Below are 26,643 nucleotides of genomic sequence, written 5' to 3' on the forward strand. Positions count from 1 at the left end.
TCTAGTCCACCCTCTCTATTAAATAGTCCTAAACTATGATTTCCTTTCCATTTTGAATTCCCCTGAAGCTAATGAGGTATCACAAAAATTCAAGTAGTTTGTTCCTATGCTGAATGTATAAATAACTTAATCATTAAATACTACCTTCAGGCATTTTTTACTCTTAATTTTTCAATTGTTTGTTTTGAATCCTAAGAGATCAGCAACTTGAGGGCAGAAACTATATATGTAAATAATCTATTTATATAAAATTAGCATTCATCTGTAGTAAGTGGTTTGAATACACTTAACATGTGGGTTATGGGTTTAATGAGTCCAGCCAGCTTGAAAGCCAGCGGCTGAGTCTGTCAGAGAATCAACATCACTTTAGAACCCACTGAAGAAGGCCACAAATGACACCAGGTGTCTCTCCCAGAGCAGGCACATCCCAGAATGAATGAGCTCAAGTCTCTACCGATATCGCTACTGCAGGACTACAAGTACCCGGTTATCCTGAGAAGCAAGAGAGAAAGAAAACAAGTCAACACACCCGCACACTTAACAACATACACAGCAGAGCACTGTGGCCATCTTTCTAAAAATGCAACTGAACGCACACAGGCCACTTAGATAATCCCTTCAAGACAAAGACGTATCATTTGATACCTTAGAGCACCTATGGTATACTTTTTCTTCACATTCTTTTTCTGTAACTTTAAAGCTTCTATGCTTAAAGTGCCATGTTAAATGACATCGGAAACCACTCCATGGAACATGATGAGTTCCAAATATGTTTAGTGTTTCTAAAACATGACCATAAGCTAAGGCTTTAACACCAAACATTTCATACGAATCTCATTCTTACCATCATCTTTTCAAACAGTTCCAAGAGTTCACTCTCCGAGAGTGGCTTCGGAAGCTTTTCCACCATCTCTGAGGAAGAATCACTGCCGGCAAATGCAGTCTTCAGGCTGGAAAGTGGAGGCCTTTCCTTCTTGCTCCCTGGAATTTTTATGCTGGCAAATCTGTCCAGCTACAAAAGAATAAAACAGCACATATGTAAATATCTCCTCAACATGAATAAACAAACAAGGTCGATCGCATTCTCAATCCAATTTCATCAGGAGGTAGTCAACACTGGAATCTTTAAAATTAAATATGTATTTACATTTTTTATTTGTATGTATATTTACATTGTGTGTGTCAGTAGTAAGTTTTTCAGTCACCATTTATGTCTAAAAGCAGAAGAGAAATCAGACAAAGTCAAGATTCCTTCTAATCTTAAAATTATAGGATTGAGATTCTAACATCCGGTGACCTTTGCTTTACAGATCAGCAATCTAAGCTGTTTTACAAAAGTAGCTCAGCTAACTTAGTAGTTGGCGATGGTACTATTATTCTGTCCTGAACCCTTTTCACAATGCACACTATGCTCCAGGGAGGTGTGGTGGGGGGGCAGGGGTGGAGGGGTGGGCAGGGTGTGATTTAGGAACTTTACGAATTCTACTTAAAGCTCCATAATTTATTGACCTGATAAACACATCTCCCTTTATCAGGCCGGTCTGTGTTTGAACTTCATGAACAACTATAGAAGAGGGTGGCTGAAGCCTCAGGAAATAAACCTGGAGTTTTGTTGTGATGGGATCTCTTCTACAATTAGATCATCAAATAGTTGACAGGTATTTGAAGTGAATATTGTACAGCTAATTATTTGTTTACTTTGATTTTTACAAATTGTACTTCTCACAGAGAACCCAGAGTCATACAATGTTTCAAATGGTAACAATCAAAAAGTCTAAAAGTCTTTAAGCAGATACTGACAATAGAACTATACTTAGAAGCACTGATGATTCTGTGAATTGCTCAGCATACCTGTGCATATTAAGCTACTTTTACTGCCATAGTATGTATAGTACATAGACCTGTGCTATATTCATTATGGCAGCCACTAACCACATGTAGCTATTTAAACATAAATTAAAAAATTCGGTTCCTTAGTTGCACTAGCCATATATCAAGGGCTCAAGAGCCATGAGTAGCTAGTGGCTCCCACACTGCTCGAAGAGCATGTAGAACATTTCTGTCATCACAGACAGTTCTACAGACTAGAACAGGTATAGCGCATTAAAGAAACACGACTCTTCAAATTCTCGTCTTAAACAAGTCACTTCACTAATGAAACAGAATGTCTTCAAATAATAAGATACAAAGATAATAAAGATTATCTTTCAAAATAGGTCTTTCAGTGATGATAATGCCTAGGAAAAATGCTATGTGCCACGCTCACGCATGGTCCATCTAACACGACCTAAACATTAAAGTACTAAGGATATGACCGCTGCCAGTGGGATTTAGCAAGTACTCACCAACACCACTGCTCTCATCGTAACAAGAGAAACACGCCACAAAAACTACCAAATTGGAGTCCCTGTTACAAGAACATTAGTTCTTGTAGATGCACAAAGATCAAGAGCTGAGGTCACTATCAAGAAGTGACAGACTTGGTTTAGTCACCAGTTACAGTGTATACAGGAGGCAACTAATTGATGTTTCTTTCTCACATCGATGTTCCTCTCTCTCTCTCTCCCCCCCTGCCTTCCCCCCTCTCTAAAAATCAATAAGCATGTCCTCAGTGGAGGATTTAAAAAAAAAGCGACAGGTGCTCTCAGCACTGACAAACAGCTAAAAAAGAAGTAATTAAACAAAGGTAAAGAAAAACCAAATTTTTAATGAAGCACTGTTGACAGGAGCACAGGTAGTGGCATGAGAGACTAAAACTCCCAGGAGCCCCAGTCACAAAGGCCCAGCCATGGAACCAGTCTGCACCCACCTACCAACTCCTGCCCTGAAGTCTTCACCAGCTCCATGGGGTAGCACGGCAATGGTGGGGAAGGCAGGAAAGCTGAACAAGATGTTCCCTGGGGCAAGAGAGGCAGAGGAGGAAAATGCACAGCAGCTGCCCTCTGAAGCCTCTGGCCTGAACCAATGACCTGAGAGAAATCCCAATAACACAGGAGGGCCTGGGAGAAAGGTATCAATCAGGTCAGACAGAGACTTCCTGAAGAAGGAGAGAGCCAGAGGTAGGACGGAAAGCGTAAAGAAAACTCTACCATTACCCTACAAATGGGCATCAGGACATTAAAACACAGATGCCCCACAGTTCTGAAAGCTAGTGACTCAGTTGTGGGGTCAAAACACACATAGCCAGAATCTCATTACTGCTCAGATCCCAAGCGCTCAAAACATCTGAGGCCAAAAATGAGCTGAATAAAACACAAGCATCAAGGAAGCCAAAACTCAGCTCAACTAGAGATCTCATCGACCCATTCCAGACACTTGAAAGAAACTTCTTTGGAAGCAAATATTATTTAACTTCTACTATAATTTTTTACATGTTCATCATATGATCAAACATTACAAGATGCACAAAGATCAAGAAAATGTCAAAGAAGCAGACCCAGACAGGGCTTAGATGGTGGAACTACCAGACAGACTTTAAAATGAGATTTATAAAAATAACAAAGGATATAAAGGATAAAAGATATAATGAAAAGAGTAGACACCATGCATGAGAGATGGGAAATTTCAGCAGCAAGGTCATAAAAACTTTTTTTAATGTCTTTTAGAACAAAAAATGGATCAGAAGTGAAGAATTCATTAGATGGGCTTAACAGAACCTCAACATTGCTGAGGAAAGAACTGGTGAACCTAAATACAGATCAAGGAAAGGATGAAAACCACAACAAAGAGAAAGAAGAAAAGGAAAAAAACAGAACAAAATAGAAATAAAGAATACAGCAACCAAGATTTGTGCTACAATACAAAATATTGTAACATAAGTGTAATTGGTGTCCAGAAGCAGAAGGGAGAATGAGAATAATACAGAAGATATATGTCAGAAGATAACTGTTCTATTAAAAAAAAAAAAAAAAAGCAGCTCAGCAAACCCCAAGAAGAATATATACCGCCGACCCCACAAAAAAAAAAAAAAAACCCTCAGTTACCTCCTAGTCAAACTGCTGAAAATTAAAATTAAAACCACAGAAGTGCAGACAAAGAAACGAAGACATTATATACACGGGAGGAAAATGACATAAATGATAACTAATTTCTCACCAGAAACAATGTCAGCAAAAGACAATGGAATGGCATCTTTAAAGTAACAAAAGAAGAGATCCAAGATGGCAGAGGAGTAAATGGAAGCTACATTAACTCCTCCCAGGACTAATCTGGAATTAACAACTGAATTGTAGGGAAATCACCTGAAAATCCAACTGAACACTAGCTGGAGAGAAGCCTTATAAACACAGATAGAAGAAACCACTTCACCACAAGGTGAACGGTAGGGAGTGTGAAACAGGCACAAGAGGGCTGCCTGGGATTCCATGGGTGGCAGCGGAAGTCCTAGAGGGTTATTTGAGCATCTGGGGGGTTCACTTGAGAAGTGTGGGGTCTAATCCACAAGCTGGGCTCCCCTGCCCACAGCACCAGAGCCAGGAAAGGAACCCAGACAACATTCAGCTGAGAAAAGCAGAAGGGTTTCTATCTGCCAGGGAGAGATTCCTAGAGATTCAGAGGGCCTCTTAAAGGGCCAGCACACAAAATATCATTTGCAGCCATTTACCCTGGTCTCTGGCAGAGGGAGGGCAGAGTGGACTAGAGACATTTGAGGTTAGTCCAGGGTTTGTGGCTCAGGGGAGAGAACTGAAGAAACAGCCACCAGGATAGCTGTGCTGAGTCATTCCCCATGCTACAGGAGCCATCCTTCTCAGGCAGAGCACTCATCACCAAATGGCATCAGCCTGAGCGGAAGCAACTGCCCCACCCTGTGGAACCTAAACCTGGCTGCTGATTACAGCTTGCTGCTGTATCACCAATTAGTTTAACAGCTAATGCAGATATCTGGGAACTCTGTAAGACTTCAGCTGACCCTCCCCAGGGCCCAGTGCTGATAAAAGGTGGTGGCCTTCACGTGCAAACTGGTTCTTTTCGCACACAAAGAGCCCAGCAGAGGGGGCCACATGCTGTGGATTGCTGATAGCTCTAAACAGGTTGACTAGGGCCAGTCACAAGCTGCAGCTAATTTCACCTAGTGAAATTGAAGCAGTAATCAAAAAACTCCCAACAAACAAAAGCCCTGGACCAGATGTCTTCAAGATGAATTCTACCAAACATTCTGAGAAGGACACACACCTCTCCTCAAACTCTTTCATAAATTTCAAGAGGAGGGAAGGGTCCCAAGCTCATTTTACAAAGCCAACATTATCCTGATTCCAAAACCAGATAAAGACACTACAAAGAAAGAAAATTATAAGCCAATATCCCTGATGAACATAAATGCTAAAATCCTCAACAAAATATTAGCAAACCGAATACAGCAATGGATCAAAAACATCATACACTATGGTCAAGTGGGATTTATTCTGGGAATGCAAGGTTGGTACAATATTGCAAATCAATAAATGTGATTCACCACATAAACAAAATGAAGGATAAAACCACATGATCATAACAATAGATGCAGGAAAAGCATTTCACAAAATCCAACACCCATTTATGATAAAAACTCTCAGCAGAGTGGGAATAGAGGGAACATAACTAAACATAATAAAGGCCACATATGACAAACCCACTGCCAGCATCATACTCCAGGGGCAAAAACTACAAGTGTTCTCCTTAAGATCGGGAATAAGACAAAGATGTCTGCTTTTACCTCTCTTATTCAACAGTCTTGGAAGTCCTAGCCATAGCAATCAGACAAGAAGACGAAATAAAAGGCCTCCAAATTGAAAAGAAAGAAGTAAAACTGTCTTTAATTGCAGATGACATGACACTGTACATAGAAAACCCTAAACATTCCACCAAGAAACTACTGGAACTGATAAATGAACTCAGCAAAGTAGCAGGATACAAAATTAATATCCAGAAATCAGTTGCATTTTTATATGCCAGTAATGAACTAACAGGGAAATTAACAATTCCATTCATAATTGCTTCAAAAATAATAAAATACCTATGAATAAACCTATCCAAGGAAGTAAAAGACCTGTACTCAGAAAATTATAAAACACTGAGGAAAGAAACTGAAGAAGATACAAATAAGTCGGAGTAATTACTGTGTTCATGGACAGAAAGAACATCACTAAAATGGCCATACTCCCCAAAGCAATCTAGAGTCAACACAATTCCTATTGAGATTCTAATGATGTATTTCACAGAACTAAAGAAAATATTTCAAAAATTTATATGGAACCACAAAAGGTCCCAAGTAGCATCAGCAATCCCGAGAAATAACAAGGTTGGAGGAATCACACTATCTAATATCCAACTATACTATAAGGCTACGTAATCAAAACAGCATGGTACTGGCATAAAAACAGACACATAGGTCAATGGAACAGAACAGACAGCCCAGAAATAAACCTACAACTTTATAGTCAATTAACATTCGACAGAGGGAGCAAGGTCATACAATGGTCTAAGGATAATTTATTCAATAAATGGTGTTGGGAAAATTGGGCAGACACATGCATAAATGAAACCGGACTACCTTCTTATAACACATACAAGAATAAATTCAAAATGTATTAAAGACTTAAATGTTAGACCCAAAACCATAAAAATTCTAGAAGAAAACATAGGCAGCAAAATAATGGACATTGCCTGTAGCAACATTATTGGACATATCTCCCCAGGCAAGGGAAACAAAAAAAATAAATAAACAAATGAGACTACATGAAACTAAAAAATTTTTGCAAAGGAAATCATCAACAAAATAAAAAGACAACCCACAGAATGGGAGAACATATTTGCTGATACATCTGATAAGGGCTTATGTCCAAAATTCATAAAGAACTTATAAAACTCAACAGCAAAAAACAAAACAAAATAATGAAAAAACAAGTAAAGGACCTGAACAGACACTTCCCCAAAGAGGACATGCAGATGGTTGATAGACAAATGAAAAGATGCTCAATGTCACTCATAATCAGAAAAATGCCAATTAAGACCACAATGAGATATCATTCCACACCTGTCAGAATGGCTAGCATCAATAAATCAACAAACAAGTGCTGGCGAGGATGTGGAGAAAGGGGAATCCTTTTGTACTGTAGGTGGGAATGCAGATTGGTGCAGCCACTGTGCAAAGCAGTATGGAGATACCTCAAAAATTAAAAATGGATCTGCTTTCAACCCAGATATCTCACTTCTGGGAATACATCCAAAGGAACCCAAAACACTAATTTTGAAGGAATGTAAGCACACCTATGTTCATTGCAGAGTTAAATTAAATCGGCAAGGTACAGAAGTAGCCTAAGTGTCCATCAATAGATGAGTGGATAAAAATAAATAAACAAACAAATAAATAAATAAAATCTTTTTTAAAAAATAAGAAAAGTTTACCGTTAGTGACAGTATGCATTACCTGGAGAACATTATGCCAAATGAAATGAGCCCGTCAGAGAAAGACAGATACCATGTGATTTCACGCATATGTGGAATCTAATGAACAAAGTGAACTAACAAAGGAGACAGACTCATAGATGGAGAGTGGGATGAGAATGGGGGTCAGAGCTTTGCAGGGTGGTAGGGGTGGAGATACAGAGCAAAAAGGAAAAAGGACTCATGGACATGGACAGCAGTGTGGTGGTTGCTGGGGGTAGGGGGATGTAAGGGGACTAAATGGTAATGGAAAATAATACAATAAACATTAAATCAAAAAGTAATAATAATAATTAATAATAAATAAAAATTTTAAAGTACCAAAGGAAAAATACTGTCAATCCTAGGATTTTATGTCCAGTGAAAATACCTTTCATAAATAGAAGCAAAATATAAACATTTTCCGACACACAAAAGTTGAGAGAATCTGCCTCCAGCAGACCTGCATGTAATACAAGAAGTGTCCAAAGAAATTATACCAAATTTCATGTTTTTCATGCCACCGAGAAATTATACCAAAGGGAATCCCAGACTTCAAAAAGAAATGAAGAGCACTGGAGAGGCTGTTCTGTTTGGTGTTGGCGACATGAAGGTACACAGGCTCTTTAGGACACAAAAACCAAACAAACCAGCAAAGGAGACAAGCGCATAAACAGGAAATTATATGGCTATGTAGAAAATGCAGCAAGAGGTATGTACAACGTATTGCAGAGCAAAGAAAAGAGTTATCTTACTCACCAAGATAAACATGCTCTCCTTAGGAATAACCTAGAAACATAAAACTGCCTTCGCATCAATGTATTTCCAGAAGTGATTGTACCCATACATTAGTACCCCAAATCTTCATATTTGTTTAAAAAAACTAGGAGATACAAAAAAACGTGTTTTTAAGAAACAAGGCTGGTTACTCTGCCTGTCTTCTGAATTAGCACTTCATTCCCATCTACGTAAGGTAGTAACAGTCCCTCAGTGTGGAAACTATGCTGCCTCCTCTTCACACACCACAGGGTGTAACTTGATTAATATGCTAAACTTCCATGAAATTAAGCAAAACATCATTAATACAACATCAATATTACAAATGTAAACATGTCAATGAATGGGAAGTGTGCTTAAGCAATTCACAAGCTGATTTGTGATTACATGACTTAATGATTCCATCCATGGTAGAATAAAAATTTTTAGTTTACACCAAAAAAACCCAAACAAACCTTTCTTAAACAAAAATCTCCAAATGTCATAAAAATGACCATGGCTAGTATTTATTCTCTTCTCTACGTCAGTCACTGTGCTAAGAGCTTACTTGACAGCGTCAGACTGAATGTAGGTCTGAACAGTAAAGAACAAGGTCCAAACCAGTTACACATAAAAATTGCATAGTAGTTGGCTTGTAACATAGCAGAAAGGGGAAAGACTTAACCTATTATGTTTTTAGCAGGACTGCATTTTTATCAATAAACAATATCAGAATATATGCAGTAACAATAAAATAGAATTAGCGCAACTTCCCCACACACTTGGTGCTTAAGCTCTGGGGAAGGATGAATTTTATCCAAGTGGAAAAACAAATTCGCACACCACCACTAGCATACCTAGCTAAAGGCAGTATAGGAAAAATTAGCATATGCCTCTTCTATCTTCTAAATCTTCAAACATCCAAACCGTAATGTGATATAGAAGATCAGTGTTTCATAATTCCATTACAATGCTTTTATCTATTTGCCCTGAGTTGAAGGCATGAAAGACAAAATAAGGACGAACCATAGGAGAAAAATAAATACAATCCTTCCCCCTATACTAGGACAGTAAATTGAATTCGCTGAGAACCTCAGGCTTAACAGAAGAGTGTTCCCAGCTACGTGATGCCCCATTGAGCACTACAGGTAGGTTCCACGTAACCGAGACATTATTACAAAGCTTGGTGCAAAGTGAATTTTACCATCAAATCATTTTAAATTTCATTTTTTTTAAGGGATGATACTATGTCTTCTCCACTCATAAATGAAAAAAAAATCACTAATTTATCTTTCATAAAACTACACATGCTATTTGCTTAAAGCAAGACACAATAAAACGTGAAAGCAAACTTTTAAAAGCAAACTTTAAAATACTTTTGTACATAAAAACACAGTAGAAATCCCCATCATACTGACTGTAAATGGTTGTCGTTTTGTATTTGGCAATTTGGCTGGGAGTAGGTGTGTTTCACAATTTCTGCACTTGTGTAGCTACTTTTGAAATTCTTGTCTTAAAGATAACTTACAAAAACAACCCAAGGAGATGAAGTACAATCTGCCTTTGTTGAAGAACTGGGTAAACACACAAGACTGAGGGAATTCTATTATAATGCTCTTTGAGGTGGTGCACCACACGTAATTAATATGGCTACAGCTGTGTCTGGGGTGTACTGAGTTTTATAATTAATATCACTTATCTTCAGGGGAAATTAAATGAGCACCCTACTGAGTATTATCCCACACTGATAATCACCAATGACAGTTTAAATAAAATTAACTTAACCGAAAAACAAGCTCTCATAAACTGTCTAGATTTTTAGCTATAGCATAACATGGTAACAGTGAAAACACAGTGTTTAACTCTTAAAATATTTTAAAAAGTATTTTTTTAATTAAAAACAAAAGGAAGATACTATAATTATTAGTCTTCCTACAACTTGAAAAGTTTGGAAAACTATGTATGATCATGAACACACTTCCTTAGAACCTGAAGGAATGGATATTTTCATACAATCCAGAAGAATTGTTAAGCAAATGAACTAAAAGTTCACTGTGATTATAGAATCAATTCTATGTGAATGTATAGTAACTGAAATCCAGAGAAAAAATACCACTAAAATTATCAATTTCCATGCAATCTTGAATTATATTTAGGAGGGAAAAACCTAACAGCTCAAATGGCAACACTTTTTAATTAGCTTTATAACTGAACAGGCAACTTGATGATTAAATACATGGCTCTGCAGTCTGACTTCTAAATCCTACTTGCTGTGTTATGCTAACCGAGCCACTTCAACCTCTCACGTTAGTACCCATCACAGGGAGTTGATAATAGCAAATAAAACCACTGTGACCCTCAGGCCTTGCCTTAAAAGGTCAGAAAAGCCTTGGCGAACCACCCTATCTAACGTAGTACACAGGTCTCCACGCTCCCTATTCTCTGTCACAGCACCGTGCTTCCCCTCTATGTGTCATTGCATATGACATTATGAAAGCCTGTGATTATTTCATTTATTTTATAATTGTTGACTCTCTCTCCTACTAAAGTGCAAGTGCCAGCCTAGACAAATGATGAGCTGCCTTAGTCACTGTAGTAGCTGGTCTCTGAAAGGGCTCCCAATGATCCTCTGACTTGTGTAACCAATAGGATACTACGGAAACCATGGAGGGTCATTTCCAAGACTAGATCATAAATGACAGTACAGGTTTTGTCTCACTCCCTCTTGGATCCCCTGCTCTGGGATATGCCGACTGTCAGATCAGGACACTCCAGACGACCTAAGAACTGAGCTACAGGAGCTAAAGCAGCACAAAGACCTCCTGCCAGGACTCATGGGAGCGCACTATCTTGGAAGCTCCAACTAAGCCTGCAGATATATTATACAGTAGCAGGTGACTAATACAGAGCTCCTCAAAGAATAATACTTTAAAAAAACTCTAGACAAAGTCTTCTCTGCAACCTCCTGAAACCCCTAGCCAGAATCTCCTGGCTCAGCAACTACCGAATTCCTACCCAAGGAAACAGTATGAGATTAATTGCTGTTTTCAGTCAATAAATATGGGCATAATTTGGGGGATAATTTTTATATAGCAGCAGGTAACTATTACAGCCCCTGGTGTGTTCATCCAAATAGCACTGTAGCTGGCAGATAGGTAGCGATCAATTAATACTTGTTGAAGGTGTGAATGAATGAGCAATTACTGGGTGATAAAATACAGTGCCATCCCTACAGACAGATGTTCACCACTTGAGGGGGGAAAACATATGCTAAAGAACTAATCATAATAAAAAAAATTTTTAATCTTTTTTAGAAAAAGAACTAATCATAAATTAAAGTAAAATATTGTAAACACCCCAAGAAAATCCTAAGCCATGTGAATTAGCAACAGATAGGAACCAGTGAATAATTCTGGAGAGAGGAAGAACCTCAAGAGAAGCCTTAGAAAGGGGATACATCAGGTACTCCTTTGAGGCCGATATGAGTGAGAGTTACAGAAAATGGTACATGTTACCAGCTAAATAGTATGCCCGCCTGTTTGTTCCATGGTCTTTACTGAAATGCTACTGACATCACTCTTGCAAAGAGACATTACAGCGGGGGGAAAGTTGGCCATTCACTGTTTCAATTGCTTGAACGTAAGATACAACACGCAGTATGTGTCCCACAGCCAGGTGTTGCAGAGCACCCAGCAGAGATGCCACACATGACCACGGCCTGAGCCGATGTCTCAATTACAATCTCACAGAGACCGCAAACCAGAACCATCCTGCTAAAATGTTTCCAAATTTTTGACCAAAGAACTGTGAAATGGTAAGTGTTTATTACTATTTTAAGCCACTAAGTCTTTTGGGATAATTTACTATATAGCAATAGATGACTAATACAGAGACCCTCACGGAATACTTTTAAATGTCTAAAATACGTACAATTACAAAACAACTAAGTAAAGCGGGGTTACGAAAGTAATAAAAAATAATTGTGATATAGTAATATTTATTCACCTCCATGAATGTACTACATAACAAGAGGTAACAAAGTCTATTTTCAACAGTGCTGAATAGAAAGCATATTTTGAAGTATCTTCAATAACTACAATGTTTTAAAAACATCTGTGATTTCTGTGGTAATAAAGGCACAGGCCAAACCCTACTGAGTGGGGGGTGGGGTACCTTTATTGGTAATTTAAAAACACTAAATTTCACTTAAAGATTAGTGAATTTTTTTTTAAGTCTCCTCTTTTCCTATTCAAGGATGCCATAAATTCTACTCAAACCCTTGGTGGTCCATAAAACCCCCAGTTTAAGACCCCTTGTAGGTACGTACATATGGAATAGTAGCAGCAATGGGGGTAAAAAGGAAATTACTTCAGAAGAAAGTTCTAATGGCTTCAGTAAATCAGTGGGAGGGACGGGAAAACCTACAGTCAAGACCAACTAGGAGAAATGCACAGAAATGCTTAAAAAGAGCTGGAAGCTTTTGAAGGAAGAAGATACCAGGAAAGTAAAGCCTTCAAAGAATATCTAGGTTTCTGCAGAGAAAGAAGGAAAGCAAACATTTAAAATGACAGGCTTTGAGACACAAAGGCAAAGGAGGAGGGTTTGGGAGGCCTAGAGAGTTCAGAGATAATGACAGGTTAGAAGAAAAAGTGGACCTGCATGGGGAGAGACAAGCCTCTAGGTGCTTGCTGATGGTATGAATTAATTATGACTTCTGATGTTGACTCATGTCAGCAGAAAAGTGAGCTGAATTGTAGTAACTAATAACAATTAATAAAGAAACATACATCATCAACCCTGTTGATTGTACATTAATTCATCTTCTCTGTCCTTATTGCCACTGCCCTGATTCAAGACACTTGAACAACAGCTACAGCTCCCTAAACTGCCTCCTGTCTTCACTGCCCCTCTACCCCTGCTGTTCCTGGAGCTGTTCTCTGCACTGACCTGTTCTCATCTTCCTGAAATGCAAATCCAATCATGCCCCACATTCTTGTGCTTGACACCCTTCAGCCTTTGCATCCCCGTTACTCAGAAGACAACATTCAAATATCTTTCCATGGCTCCAAGGTCCATCTTAATCAGAACCTTACTTCCTCTCCAGAAAACCTCTCACCGTTCCACCGCCCTTACGCTCAGTGATCAGATGTCCTGAGTAACCTAGAATTTCCTAAGTGTGCCAATGCATTTTCTTGCGCCTAGAACCTATCCACATCCACAACTCATATCCCATCCACTTAATCTGGTGAATTTCAACCATTAGCTCTCAGTGTGAGCTGTATCTCGTACAGGGGCCTTCCCCTGTCTCCTCCAGGCTGAGTTAGATCCTGCAGACCTAGTGTTTGCTTACTTACAAAGTAGTAAGTATAATATTCTGGAACTGCGTATACACAGATATTTACTCAACTAGGGTGTCAGTCCTTGAGAACAGGAATTATTTTATTCACGGAACCACTCCTAGAACTTAGCATGGTCCTAAGTATGTAGCGTGTCTTCTATTAATATTCGTTAAGTGAGCAAATTAATGAATAGCAGCTTTCTATCTTCCAGAGCTGGGACACAAGCTACTGCTCTTGCCTTCTAAATCCTTCTCAGCAATATCAGGAAAAATGCCAGGTGTTATGCCTTTAATATATTCAATAGGAAAACCAAGACTCTTCCCAACACTGATCACAGAGCAGCCCGCTACACTGGAAACAAGCACAAATTTCTGTAATGTAATACCATGAAGACAGGAAGGAAAACTTCCATTCAAAGGAAAGAAGCACAAAATCATTTTAAAAGAATTTAATATTCAAAAAGTATTTAAGTTCTATCTACCCACATCTACTCAAAGTGTAATGATAATTGTATATGTTCAAATATTACAGCACTCTATACTTAAAAAACAAATAAAATTAGCTCTGTAAATCACTACTACACTTAATTTTTAAAAGACAGACACATAGTAACTATTCGTGAAAATTATCTGAAGATATTCATAATTGCTTTCTATTTGCCAATCTGACGCTTCCACTAGGAATTCATTCAGTTGACATCCAGGAAGTAAGATTATTAGAGTAAAAAGTTACTAGAACTCCTATCAGCCTGGATTCCAACGTGTCCCTCAAAACTCAGCTGAGGACATCTACTCTATGAAGCAAGTGTTCCCCTAGATCAAAGTTGACCTTGCAACTTCCACTGAACCTTGTATACTATGACTCCAACCCCTATCACACTGCACTCAAATGTGTAGTGATTGTGTACACATCTGTTTCACCACTGTCCCGAGAGGGAAGAGACAGTCTTATTCATCACTGTATTCCTATAACAGCACTACGTACTCAATAAATGTTTAATGAATGAATGGATAAAAGGATGAATAAACAAGTCTGCACACCCTACTCCATCTTAGTATATATTCAACACTGAGAGCTCTTGATCTTATTCCCAAGTTAGTACTGATTTGAGGAGGAGCTCTCTAAACTATTTCATAAATATTTAAAGATCCTAAGATAGTACTTAAGTGTTGCTACTGAAAACCTAAGTACAGGAAGCTCTAATTAACTCATATTAATGGGCCCAGAAAGGCCCACCTGACTTAGTAAATAGTTTAAATTGTATAGAACATGTATTTGACCACATAGATTCAGTTGCCCCAGTTCATACTGGTGTTTCTGCATTACACAGAAGAACAAAATATATTTTGAGGATATTGTTTTACAGATAAAGTGTGGAAAATATTATTTTTAATTTACAAGGAAAATATAGTAAGTTCATAAAATGCAAAATGAACTTAAATTATAATATTAAAGCTTTATATCCTACCAGGCCAATATTACTTTATATAATTACTTTAAGTTGAGCTCTTTTTATGTTTTATGATTATGTTTTATTAACTGAATTGAAAGTTAGGCACATGTTCATATAATCAAAATCACTTTCTTTTCTTTCATTAAAATTGTCTCATTTTCTTTTTATATGTATGATGTCTAATTTAGCATATACCCTACAAGACACGTCACATCTAAGTACAGGAATAGTCTGCAGGTAGACAGACCCCAGTCCTGCAAGGCACGTTCCTCTGGAGAACTCCTCTTTGAGGGAACCAGTCTCACAGAAACACCCAGGAATGTGCTGGAGCAGTTAGTTATATCAAGCGAGTCAGAAGGCCCACAGACAACAGTGAGAGCTTCTGAAAGCACTCCCACCCCAGACCAGGTGGCATCCTCTGTGGCTCTCGGAGCCCATCCCCCATGGGGGACTTCCAGGGGTACCAGGAAAGCCTGTACTCTTATCTGGGAGCGGACTGCCCTTGCTAGACCTGTGAAGTGGTTTCCTCCCAGTCTTTCTTTGTCCTTGCAATGTGACAAATCTCAGATCCTTTACCTGTAGCCATCTCAGTCACACACATCATTCTACTGCTTTGGGATAAACCTTTCTCCCAAAGTTCACAAGAAATATTCAAAGTAGTTCATTTCTTATGAAAGAAAAATTCTTAGATACAATATGTTTTTATTATTATCGTTAAATTATCTCAGGATCAAGACCAATGGCTATGATACACTTTTTCCTTTTCAGTTTAAAGGTCAAAAGTCTCACACTTTCCTCAAAGATGGCTTTAAGGAAAAAAACCCGAAAATCATGAGGTATACCTTGAGATCTGACACTGGCGCTCTCAGTGGCGAAAGGGACAGCACTGAGGTGGCAGTATAACTCTCTTGTTAAAGATCATGTTCTCCGGAGACAGCCTGTCAGTTTCCTGGCTGCCCTCTGCGACTTTAAACAAGGTTCTTAACCTCTCTCTTGCCTCTGTTTCTTCACCTTTAAAATGGGAATAATAATAATGCCTACCCAGAGGCTTGTTCAAAAAATTATAAAGCTAACATCTGGAACACTACTTAGCACACAGCTAATAATTGTATGGTCCTTACTATCACCTCACACACCTTCTTCCAATCAGCAACTACGTTTTTACATTTGCTGTGTAAATCCTCCAACAACTTATCTCCCATGTGTCTATCCCCTGGAAGGCTCCTGCCTGCCTGCTGACTGAGAAATGTGTATCAAGCTAGACATGGTCCTTCTATAGAGGCCTTATATGCCATGTTAAAAAGCTTGGGCTTGATCTATAGGTAGCAGGTGCAATTAAGCAGTTTCAAATAGGGTAAAATATGGTCAGAGATACAATTAGGACAGGTCACTCAGTTGCTGTGCCGGAAGTTGGTTTTTTTAGAGAGCAATAGGAAGTTGTGAGTCTTGACAAGGGATAATAAGAAGTCCAGTGTTATAATAGAAGTACTTCAGAGAAGAAAATAGATTCAAGAAATAATAGAAAGAAACAGGAGGAAGGTAAAGCTACCTTCTAGGAGAATACAAGAATAAAAATAAGTGTAAGATAAAAGTGAAGGATTTAATCTAGGGCAGGCAGAATTTGAAGTACAAATGAGACATCATATGAAGGTATTCAGCAGGCTAATGCATTAATGTCTCAACTTGAGGAAATGGTCATGGACAGAGACATAGAGAAAGGTAACTACCCAGATGAAGCACTATAAACAGAGGACAGCAGTGGCTTCAGGAAAGAGAGCTGAGAAATCACAACAGTTCAAAGGAAAAACACACACACACACACACACACACACACACACGAGAGATAGGAAAGAAAAGGTCACAGGGATGTGGAACCGATAATCTGGTATCAGAGAGTCAAGAAATCTTCATGCTTCAAAGAGGAAGTAGACAACTGAATCAAGCAGAGCAGAGAAACCCAGTAAATTTCCAAAGACTAAAAATGAATGAATATAACTGAGGATAAAAAGTCATTTCATAATAATAAAGGATTTATAACAATCCTAAATATATACACACTTGATTGGAAAGATTAAAAAAATGACGTGAAAACTGATAGAAGTGAACGGAAAATTTTAAAATCCTACATAATATTTGGAGACTTCAACACTTCTCTTTCCATAATTGTCAGAACAAGCAGACAGAAAATCAGAACTATAGAAGATGTGAACAATACTATCGACCAACTTGACCTATTTACTACTGAGAGACCAATTCTAACAAAAATAGTACACACGGAACATTCACCAAAACAGACCACATTCTCAGACAGAAGGCAAGATTCAAAACTGAAATGGACTGCAGTCTCACAGAATATGATCTCTGGCACAAAGGAATTAAATTACACATAAATAACAGAAAGATATCAGAACACTCCTCAAGTATTTGAAAATTCAACAGCATATTAGCTAAATAACCAATGGATCAAAGAAAAAACAACAGAGAAGTAGAAAGTATTTTTAATATTCAGAAAATGATGTAGTAGATCCCCAAGGGAAATCTGTAGCATAAAATTCCCATAGAAACAAAGTCTCAATCAATTATTTAATCTTCCACCTTAAGAAATGAGAAACAGAATAAAGCAAGAGGAAGGAAATAATAAAGATAAAATAAACGAGAACAAAAGTACTGTAAGGAAAATTTGTGAATCCAAAAGCTGTCTCTTTCAGAAGATCAATAAAATTAACAAACCTCTACCCATACTAATGGGGAGGGGGGAAAGAAGACACAAAATATCAATGGCAGGATTTGAAAAGGGGGAGATCAACACAGATCCTACAATTAAACGATAAGAAAATATCACAAACAACTCATAATTCAACAATAGATATGCGATATGCAAAAAAACTCCTTGAAAGACAAACTACCAAAATCTCAGAACTTCCTCTGTTTTTCTAGTTATAGCTGTGAACCATGTGTGGGTCATGAAATCAGTGGAGTGGATTGGATCACTTCTTTTTCTTGTATTGTTTTTTTTTTTTATGGAATGGAGAGGAGAAGAATGGGTAAGATCAGAAAAGAAAGGATCTGAGATTATTATGCTTAGAAACGTTAAACACTATTTTTTAAAACTTTTTAAACTTTAAGAATGTGTGTGTGTGTGTGTGTGTGTGTGCTGGGTTACAAAACAAAATGCATTTCGTACTGTGGGTCCTGTTCAAAGTTTGAAAACTGCTGCTGGCACGCCAAACAAGGGGTTACAACAGCAATGGTGAAGTCAGTGGGAAAAAGGAGAGATTATCAGCAGGAGCACTGTATCAATAGGTCTGGCGAATGGCTGTGAGGGGCAAGGGAGGAAAAAGGCAAGGCAAACACAACTCCTAGACAGCAGCAACACTCAGTGGACACCGAGGCGGAGAACTGAGCATGGGCAAGCCCACATTCCATCTCTCCCGGCTTACCTCTTCACACGTGTCTCCCTCCCTGTCCTCCTCCCAACCTTTTTGTCTCTACAAGGAGAGCCTCCTTTCAACAGACTGTAACAATACAGGGTGGTAAACTCAATGATTTTTTTTCACCTTTATATTACCTTAACACTTTGGACTGCACTTTATACACAGTGAATGCTCAGATATTTATAGAATAAACACTGTGTAGAATACACTAACTCTGCCTAGGGACCTCAATGCTATAGTACTACTTCATTCTTTTAACTAAATAGTGTTCTGTGAAATTCAGTGTTCTGTAAATTCTGATAGTAATTCAAGAAATAACCTTAAAAGGTGAAGTACTTTTGCAGGCCTTTAACAAAGCAACTTAGGCCCTGGTCAGGTGGCTCACTTGGTTAGAGCATCATCCCAATACACCAAGGTTACAGGTTCCGTCCCCAGTCAGGGCACATAACACGAATCAACCAGTGAATGCATAAATAAGTGGATCAACAAACTAATGTTTCTCTCTCTCTCTCTCTTCCTCTCTACTCCCTTCTTCTCACTGTCTAAAATCAATAAATAACAAAAAAATTTTTAAGCAACTTAAAGAAATAGGTTTTTAACATTAATGCTTCCTAAGATGTTTCTATTTAATGTTTCTAAAACCCTGTTACTCAAACACATGACCACAGCAGGTGCCACTCTTAGACACCTTCTCTCAAGTGCTGCCCAGAAAAGGCTATTCTCATTAAGAAGTTCTAATTTAAGAGCACATGTGCAACATGTGTGCTGTGGGAGTGCCAGCCTCTAATTAGGAAATATAATGCTAGCACACTTCAAAGTCTCAGTCAGTGGTAAATGCTTCCCTGAGCTCTAACCAAAACAATCTGAAGAACCTTCACAATATCCAGCTATCCCGTCCTCCCCACAGCTCTGCACTGATCTACAACACACATACCCTGCAAAGCCTCAACTGCAAATGCGCACACCACTCCTCTGTCCGTCCATCAGGGAGTATTTTTCAAAGGGATTAAAAAGGGACGAAACAAATGCAGCAGTACAACCTACTTGGGCTTAAGTGAAGCACACCAAAAACCTTTGGGGAAGGCAGGAAAGCTTTAATTAGTCGTCCTCTACAAGTAAGCAAACATATCATTGATTTGCCAAGGTCACAGAGCTAAGAAGTGGTGAAATTCTGTCTTTCCACAAGAGTCTTTTGATTTCAAATCTGATGCTCTCTGCACACTGCATTAATGAACAGTAAGAAAAACCTTATTGATCAGTGTCTCCTGTTCAAGATAGTCATGCTTGTTCTCTAAGCTCCAAAAAAACAGGCCGAGCGCCTATGTCAGACCATCTGTCCATCCTTTCCTGGGCTCAAGCCTGGGCCACTCAAGAGCCAGACTAAAGCCAAGATCAGAAGAGAACAGTGAGAGTGGGGGAGACAGAAGTTCAGTCAGGGGGTCAATGGGAAGAGGGTCAACAAGCAATCTAGGAGAGAGTCATGTGCACATCTAAGACGAAGGCAAAAGCAAGGCAACAGTCAGCTATCCAGACAGGTGATGAGAAAGACTGATGGCATGTCCTTGTCAAAGCTTCTCCACCCTGCCCCGGCTGGTGTGGCTCAGTGGATTGAGCACCAGTCTGCAAACCAAAGGGTCACTGGTTTGATTCCCAGTCAGGGCACATGCCTGGGTGGCAGGCCAGGTCCCCAGTAGGGCACGAGACAACCACACATTGATGTTTCTCTTCCTCTTTCTCCCACCTTTCCCCTCTAAAAATAAATGAACAAAATCTTCTTTTAAGAAAAGCTCTATCGTGTGCAAAACAAGACTCCATCTCTGGGAAGCCTGACCAGGACCCAGCCAGCACAGATCCAAGGAAACCACAATACCATGCCGGTTATCAAAGCAGCGACTCATCCTTTCACCTCAACAAAGAACTTACGAAATTGCTCAACATGTGCCAGATAACATGCCTGGAAATAATAACACACTGCCTCTGCTGTCGAAACAAATGAGACAGATAATAAACGATGTACTGCTGGATAAAAACATGCACGAGGCACTATGGTACCAACCCGACAAGTTCCGACAGTTACCAGGGTTAGAGGAGAGGTGAGGAAGGAAGGCAGGTGGAGTAAGAAGATTAGGACACTCTTCACTGAAGAGAAAGCCATTTATTAATGTAAAATCAGAGCAAGGTGGCTTCTCGAGTAGGCTGTCGAAGCAACTTCGTAACGTGACTGTTTCTAAAGATTTGGGGGTAGGCAACGTGCAAGCACAGAGTCACGTAAGGAAGGTGTAAGAGAGGCAAAGGGCACAGGCCGAAAGATTACAGGGGGGAAAACACAGACTGCCCATAAAATGGAAACAAACCTCAAAAATATCATCGTATAAAATACTATTCATCGATAGAAAGGAAGTACTGACAGATGCTTCAACATGAATGAATCCTGAAAACATTATGCTATGTAACACAATTCAGTCACAAAAACTATATGTCGTATGACTCCATTTACATGAAATGTCCAGAAAAGGCAAATCTCTGGACAGAAAGCAGACTGGTGATTGCCTAGGGCTGGGGGAGGTGGAGGTGATTGGGAAGTAACTGCTCAAGGGTATGAAGTATCTTTCGGGGTGATGAAAATGTTCTAAAATTGATTGTAGTGATGGTTTCACAACTCTGCAAATATACTAAAAACCACTGAAATGTACGCTTTAAATGGATGGAATATATGATATGTGAATTATAGCTCAATAAGGCTGTTACAAACATACCACTGTCTATTCTCATAAAAGTTCAAACATAAAAATTGCAGATGGTTTTATTATCGGCCTTAAGAAGCCATTTGAAAGCTAAGTCAGCAGAGGAAGTGTATGGGTTGGAGCTGTGTACAAGATTCAAGCCACAGCTGCACCACCTGCCAGCTGTGCGTGCTTGAGACAGCTCCCAACTTAACCTGTCAGCCTCGATGCACTCGGTGGTAAAATGAGGACAATATCAGCCTCGCAGGGTGAGAAATGATACAATCTGCATAAGTGTTCCATATTGCTACCGTTTTCTAAATACAGTTATATGAGAAATAAATGTCATCCTGCCAAGTTTACATAAATATCCTTTTATTAGATACTATACAGGGGAATAAAACATACAATCCAATTCAACTTTTTAAATCTGCATGTCGAAATCTATGTCTCATTCATATCTGCGTGTTCACTTTACCCTAAGATGGTGAAGTGTCTAAGACGGCACTTTGCATTATCACGGGTGCTAAACATTTTTTGAGTGCTTTCTATGTTCTAGGCACTCTGTTTCATATTGATACAATGTGAATTTTAATTCAAAACTTGGTCAGTAGAGCGATATGCATTGTCGTCTATATCATGCTAATATCACTTTGGTGTTATTCTTTATTTGGGTCTTGCTCTTGTTACTCCTTTACCACTAACCAATAATTCAAAAATAGTTATCAGAATAATTTACTTGAACATATAAGAATCAGTAGGGCGCTATGCTAATGACATGCATATTATTTTCAACATGCATAACATATACTAAAGCTGCTTACTATTTTCAACATATATAGTATATACTAAAGCTGCTTGGTTCTCTTGTTTTTAAGCAAAATTTTAACAAATACAAGGGGAACCCCAAAACACTGGAATTTATTCATTAAAAATTGTGTATTTATTCTCACATGTTTAAACCTCAGTCATCTTCAAAGTACTCTCCATTTGATGCAATACACCTATCGGGACTTTTTTCCCACTGCTCAAAACAGTTTTTGAACTTGTCTATTTTGATGCCTTTTAATGCTTCTGTTGTTTCACCTCTTCCACATTGGCAAAACGTTTCCCTTTGAGGACTTTTTTTACACAGGGAAACAAAAAAGTCTCTTGGGATGAGATCAGGTGAATGGGAAGGGAGGAACATGGACATCATGCCGGTTTTGGTTAAAAAATGCTGAACACTCAGTGCGGTGCAGGCAGGTGTGCTCGTCAATCACCCATCATGAAATGGGCAAACGTGTTGAAAGAGTCCTTGAAAAAAATGTACTGAAACCTAGCGCAGCCTCTCACAACAATGCCAGCTGGTGCACTGATACAGATGGGTTCCTAGAACACTCACCTTCAAAGGAAGTCTGTACTACAGGAGGCCTGTCCTCCAGAAGATAATTCAGTTTTTTTGACAGGCCCCCTTGTACATATATGGCATTTTACTCCGGTCTATTTTAATTAGCAACTATATATGTCTTTAGCTATTTTTTTACTTCTTTTTTTAAGTATGAGAGTTGATTTGAATGATTCAGGATTGACTAATAATTTGTAATTAACATTTTTAAACTAATGTATCAACTAGTCCCTTTTACTATTTAAAAGCAACAGTTCAATGACTTTTACCATTTCTGCCTCTTATTTTAGCAGTACATTTAACAGTACATTTCCAAAACATGCAGTTTTTAGCAATCTCAAAGGTGTTAGCACAGCATGCCATCAACATCACACAGTTTTAAATTCAAACAAAGGAAACATTGAGAGGAAGCTTACCACGTCATCTGTCAGTGTCCTAATATTTAAATGCTGCAAATTAAAGAAACCAATCATATTAGTAATTTATAACAGCTTTTTAAATTTTTAGTTAATAGAGAACATTTAATATTCTACAATGCTAGGTTGAATGTAATTAAATTCATGACAGTCTAATAAAAATGCATTATATATTGTTTTAATCACTTTCACGAAAAGACAGACAAAAGTTGCCCTGAATATGGTGGGTCCAAATGTTTCCTAAAATTTCTTGTATTTGTAAACCAAACTAGGAACCTAATTGTGGTACAATAGATTTTCCCAAGTAATAATATTAATTATTATTAAGTATATAAACTTAGAATACAAAGGATATTTTTCAATCTAATTTCCAGAAATTCGTTCATATTGCAAAACAGTGAAACTGTAAATGTAGCATTAGCATGCAGCATAGTAGATAATGGAGTACTTTGCTGGTTTAATTAAGTTAATTCTAGAAGCAAAGAGAACATACTAGAACGAGTATTTGCATCTTTAACGTCAGTTTGATTTATCACTAGTGGTGACAGTAGACACTTTCAATTTCATTGCTATCTTCTTTGAAAACCCTTTTTCTGATTTCCTTGCTAGATAAACATAAGGCCACTTTAGAAGATGAATAATTTAGTTTCCTGCAAAGTGGAGTTCCAAAGAAAAAGTATTCAGGTAAGTAGGGGGAACAGAAATCTAAGTTTTAGGAATTCTGGAGTCAGGAGAGATTTTGTATCCCAGTTGCTGGAATCAATATCTGATCCTCCTTCTCTTACTCACTGTGGCATTAGATCTTTAACGGGGCAGAACAAAGATCAGTGCATTTCCTAAATAGGAAATCAGAGATATGTACTATTTTCTAAGTATAGAATAATGTGTTAGCAATGAGTTCATCTTTATGCTCATGAATCTACTTCAATGATGATGAGGTTAAAAATTGTTAGTGTAAATCACTATCCCAGATTCTTTTCTGTCTTTCACCAAGATGTTCCCTCGTCCAGTACAGAGAAAACAGTAACTCTAGGGACCCAGCATGAGCTCTGTATACACCAAAGAGAATACAGCTGGATAAACGACCACACCATTAGCCATTAGCCATAGCACTGGGTTCCAGACTGAACTGCCCATTAAATTAGGAACAAAGAAGTAGTAATATTAGATGAACAAAGGGTTAGTATTTAATTTGGGACTGAAGAATTTGCTTTTAATCAATACTATCTGCAGCCCTTGAAACTGATAGGTATGCTCAGAGGTCCGTAAGAGTGGGTGGGATCCTCGGCAGGACTATAAAATTTCTGAAGCACTTAGGGCCCCAGACTCATCCCAGAGACCATTACTAGGATGAAACCCAAATCTACACAGCTCCCAGGTTCACAGAAAAAGGAACAGTGGGAAGGCTGCGTGGGGTTCCCTTCCTCTAACTGCTGCTGTCTGTGTGCTTTCCTGCCAAGAGATTTCCAGCCCGTTGCATTTGGCGAATCGCATCTCTCTTTTCTCCAACCAGAGGTATCACCCCAATCACAACTCTCACCACACCCGAAAGGGGTCATTTCAAACTTCTGTAACAAGGGGAATAAGCCAGCTTCTGACAGTAGCGTTCTAGGTGGCCTAATGATTAAGAAAAGTAAGGTCAAAGAAAAAGTATAAGGCTGAAATCCTATTTAGCATAGTAGCTACAACAAAGAGAAACATCTACTTAAACAAATGAAATATCCCCAAATTCCAATTTGAGTTGCCAGAGAAAAAGGCTATAAAAATTATGTTAAAGAGAAACACAATGAAAATAAGCAATTTTAAGAGAAATGAGGGTACAGCCCATGCAAGATTTATGAGCTAAAGAATGCATAGAAGATATAGAAAGCAAAGTACCAGACAGAAAAAGTAGGGGTTGTAGGTTACATGATTTAAAATTCAGAAGATGTAAATACCCAAAAAGAAGTTTTTTATACCTTCAAAAGGCTTCAGTGCACAACCTTTCAGAGTTAGAAAAAAAACCAAAGAGTGACTTGTCTAGGAACAAGACACATAATGATTAATTTTTTTTGACATGGCTTTATATTGGGTTGGCCAAAAAGCCCGTTTCATTTTTTCCATGAAATAAGATACATTTTTCATTTTCACCAATAATGTTATTGATTTGGATTATTGTGAGTATGTCAGCTATCTCCCTCATGGTATACATTGATCGTTCTCAATTAATGTCTCAATTTGATCATTATCAACTTCAACTCATCTCCCCAACCACAGAGAAATTCAATCCATCACAGGACCTTCTCCATATACTGCACAATTCTTTCCTTGAGTCTCAGTTGCATTTTTACTTTTCTTTGAAATAATAATGCATAACACTCAGAAAATGTTGCTTATTTCCTTTCATCTTCAATATTAAAATAGCTACACAAAAACTCACTGATTTTGATAAGTTGTTTTAAAATGCATGCTGATAGGACAACTGTCACACTGCAATCTAACCAAATTGGTTCAAATGAAGTTACAGACAACAAAGCACTACTAGAGCAATCATATGAAAAAACTAAACAAACTTTCGGCCAACACAGTAAGTTTATAAACATGTATGTTTATATGTTTAAGTGTCTGACTTTTAAAAGGACTCAATTTGTTAAATGTTTGATTTGTGTTTTTAAAACTATATAGGCACATACATAAACCCCACTATAATCTACATTATTCTACATGACCTTTCACACACACACACACACACACACACACACAAAACAAGTGATGAATTTCAACACAATTATAATGCAAGTGTAGCTTATGTGGAAAAATAAGAACGCAGGAGAATATTAAAGTTTAACAGTCTGAGAGAAGGGCAGAAGAGCAAGAAGATCAAGTCGAGTTCATTATTCCTTCTCTTCAGAAAAACGCTTACCTACGGATTCCCACCACCAGCAAGAGAAGCCAGCAGGACAGGAAATGACATCAAATTCAAAGTTCCCATAATAGAACAGGAGATACGGACTAATAGAGTAAATGACTAAAAAATTAATCTAAAAATTTGGGTGTCTTTATCAAAACATTAAAGTCAGAATTTAGTTCCAGAAAACAAATGACAGAGCTATTTGTTTAGACACATTCAACCTAAAAGAAACCATCCCCCAAAAAATTTTTTGAATAGATCTAAGCAAAAATAATTTCTGCAAAAAACTGAAATGTCCAATCACAGTCTACTTCAAACATGCCTGAAAGAAAAAGAAACAAACACTAAACATTTAGCAAAAAAATGCAAAGGTTATACCAAATGGCATTCTTTTGTGGGATGTTTGAATGTCAATATTAATTCAGGTTTATTATCCAGTTTACATTATCTCAAGGCCCAACCTGTTTAAATTAGGGACTTCTAAACAGTTGAGGCAGTGAATGACTGACATAAAATCCTCAATCATTCCGTGGGGCTTTGGCCTTTTGTAGCTACAAAATTACAAGGCTGATATCCTTAATTTTTAAAAATGGAAAAACTATACCATAAAAAGTATTGCTTTTGTACTGGCAGCCGAAGTACTGTTTAAATGTCTGGTTGACCAAGACACAGAAAATGAAGAAGCACTTCTGTTTTACAGCTACAAACCGGCTCTTCACTGGCTGGGGAAACAGGAAGTGCCTACATCAACCCAGTCCCAGAGTAGCATGTGCTGGTACCCAGGCCAGGAAGGAAACAGAAACACGAAATCGACTATTAAGCAAAAGCACATAGAAATGCTTTT

At 38.2% G+C, this 26,643-nt stretch overlaps 1 protein-coding gene across 1 annotated transcript in view; it reads right to left on the bottom strand.

Moving 5' to 3' along the window:
* The window catches only part of DIAPH3 (diaphanous related formin 3), a 455,761-nt gene that overhangs the window by 405,829 nt on the left and 23,289 nt on the right, over window positions 1-26,643 (bottom strand). Inside the window, exons 2-3 of the mRNA XM_053916803.2 lie at window positions 22,910-22,942; window positions 845-1,012 (exon numbers count right to left, since the gene is read on the bottom strand). Coding sequence (XP_053772778.1) covers window positions 845-1,012; window positions 22,910-22,942 — 201 coding nt within the window. The remainder of the gene's footprint in view (window positions 1-844; window positions 1,013-22,909; window positions 22,943-26,643) is intronic.

This window comes from Desmodus rotundus, chromosome 13 (assembly GCF_022682495.2).
Source record: "Desmodus rotundus isolate HL8 chromosome 13, HLdesRot8A.1, whole genome shotgun sequence".
In the NCBI taxonomy this organism is placed as follows: domain Eukaryota; kingdom Metazoa; phylum Chordata; class Mammalia; order Chiroptera; family Phyllostomidae; genus Desmodus; species Desmodus rotundus.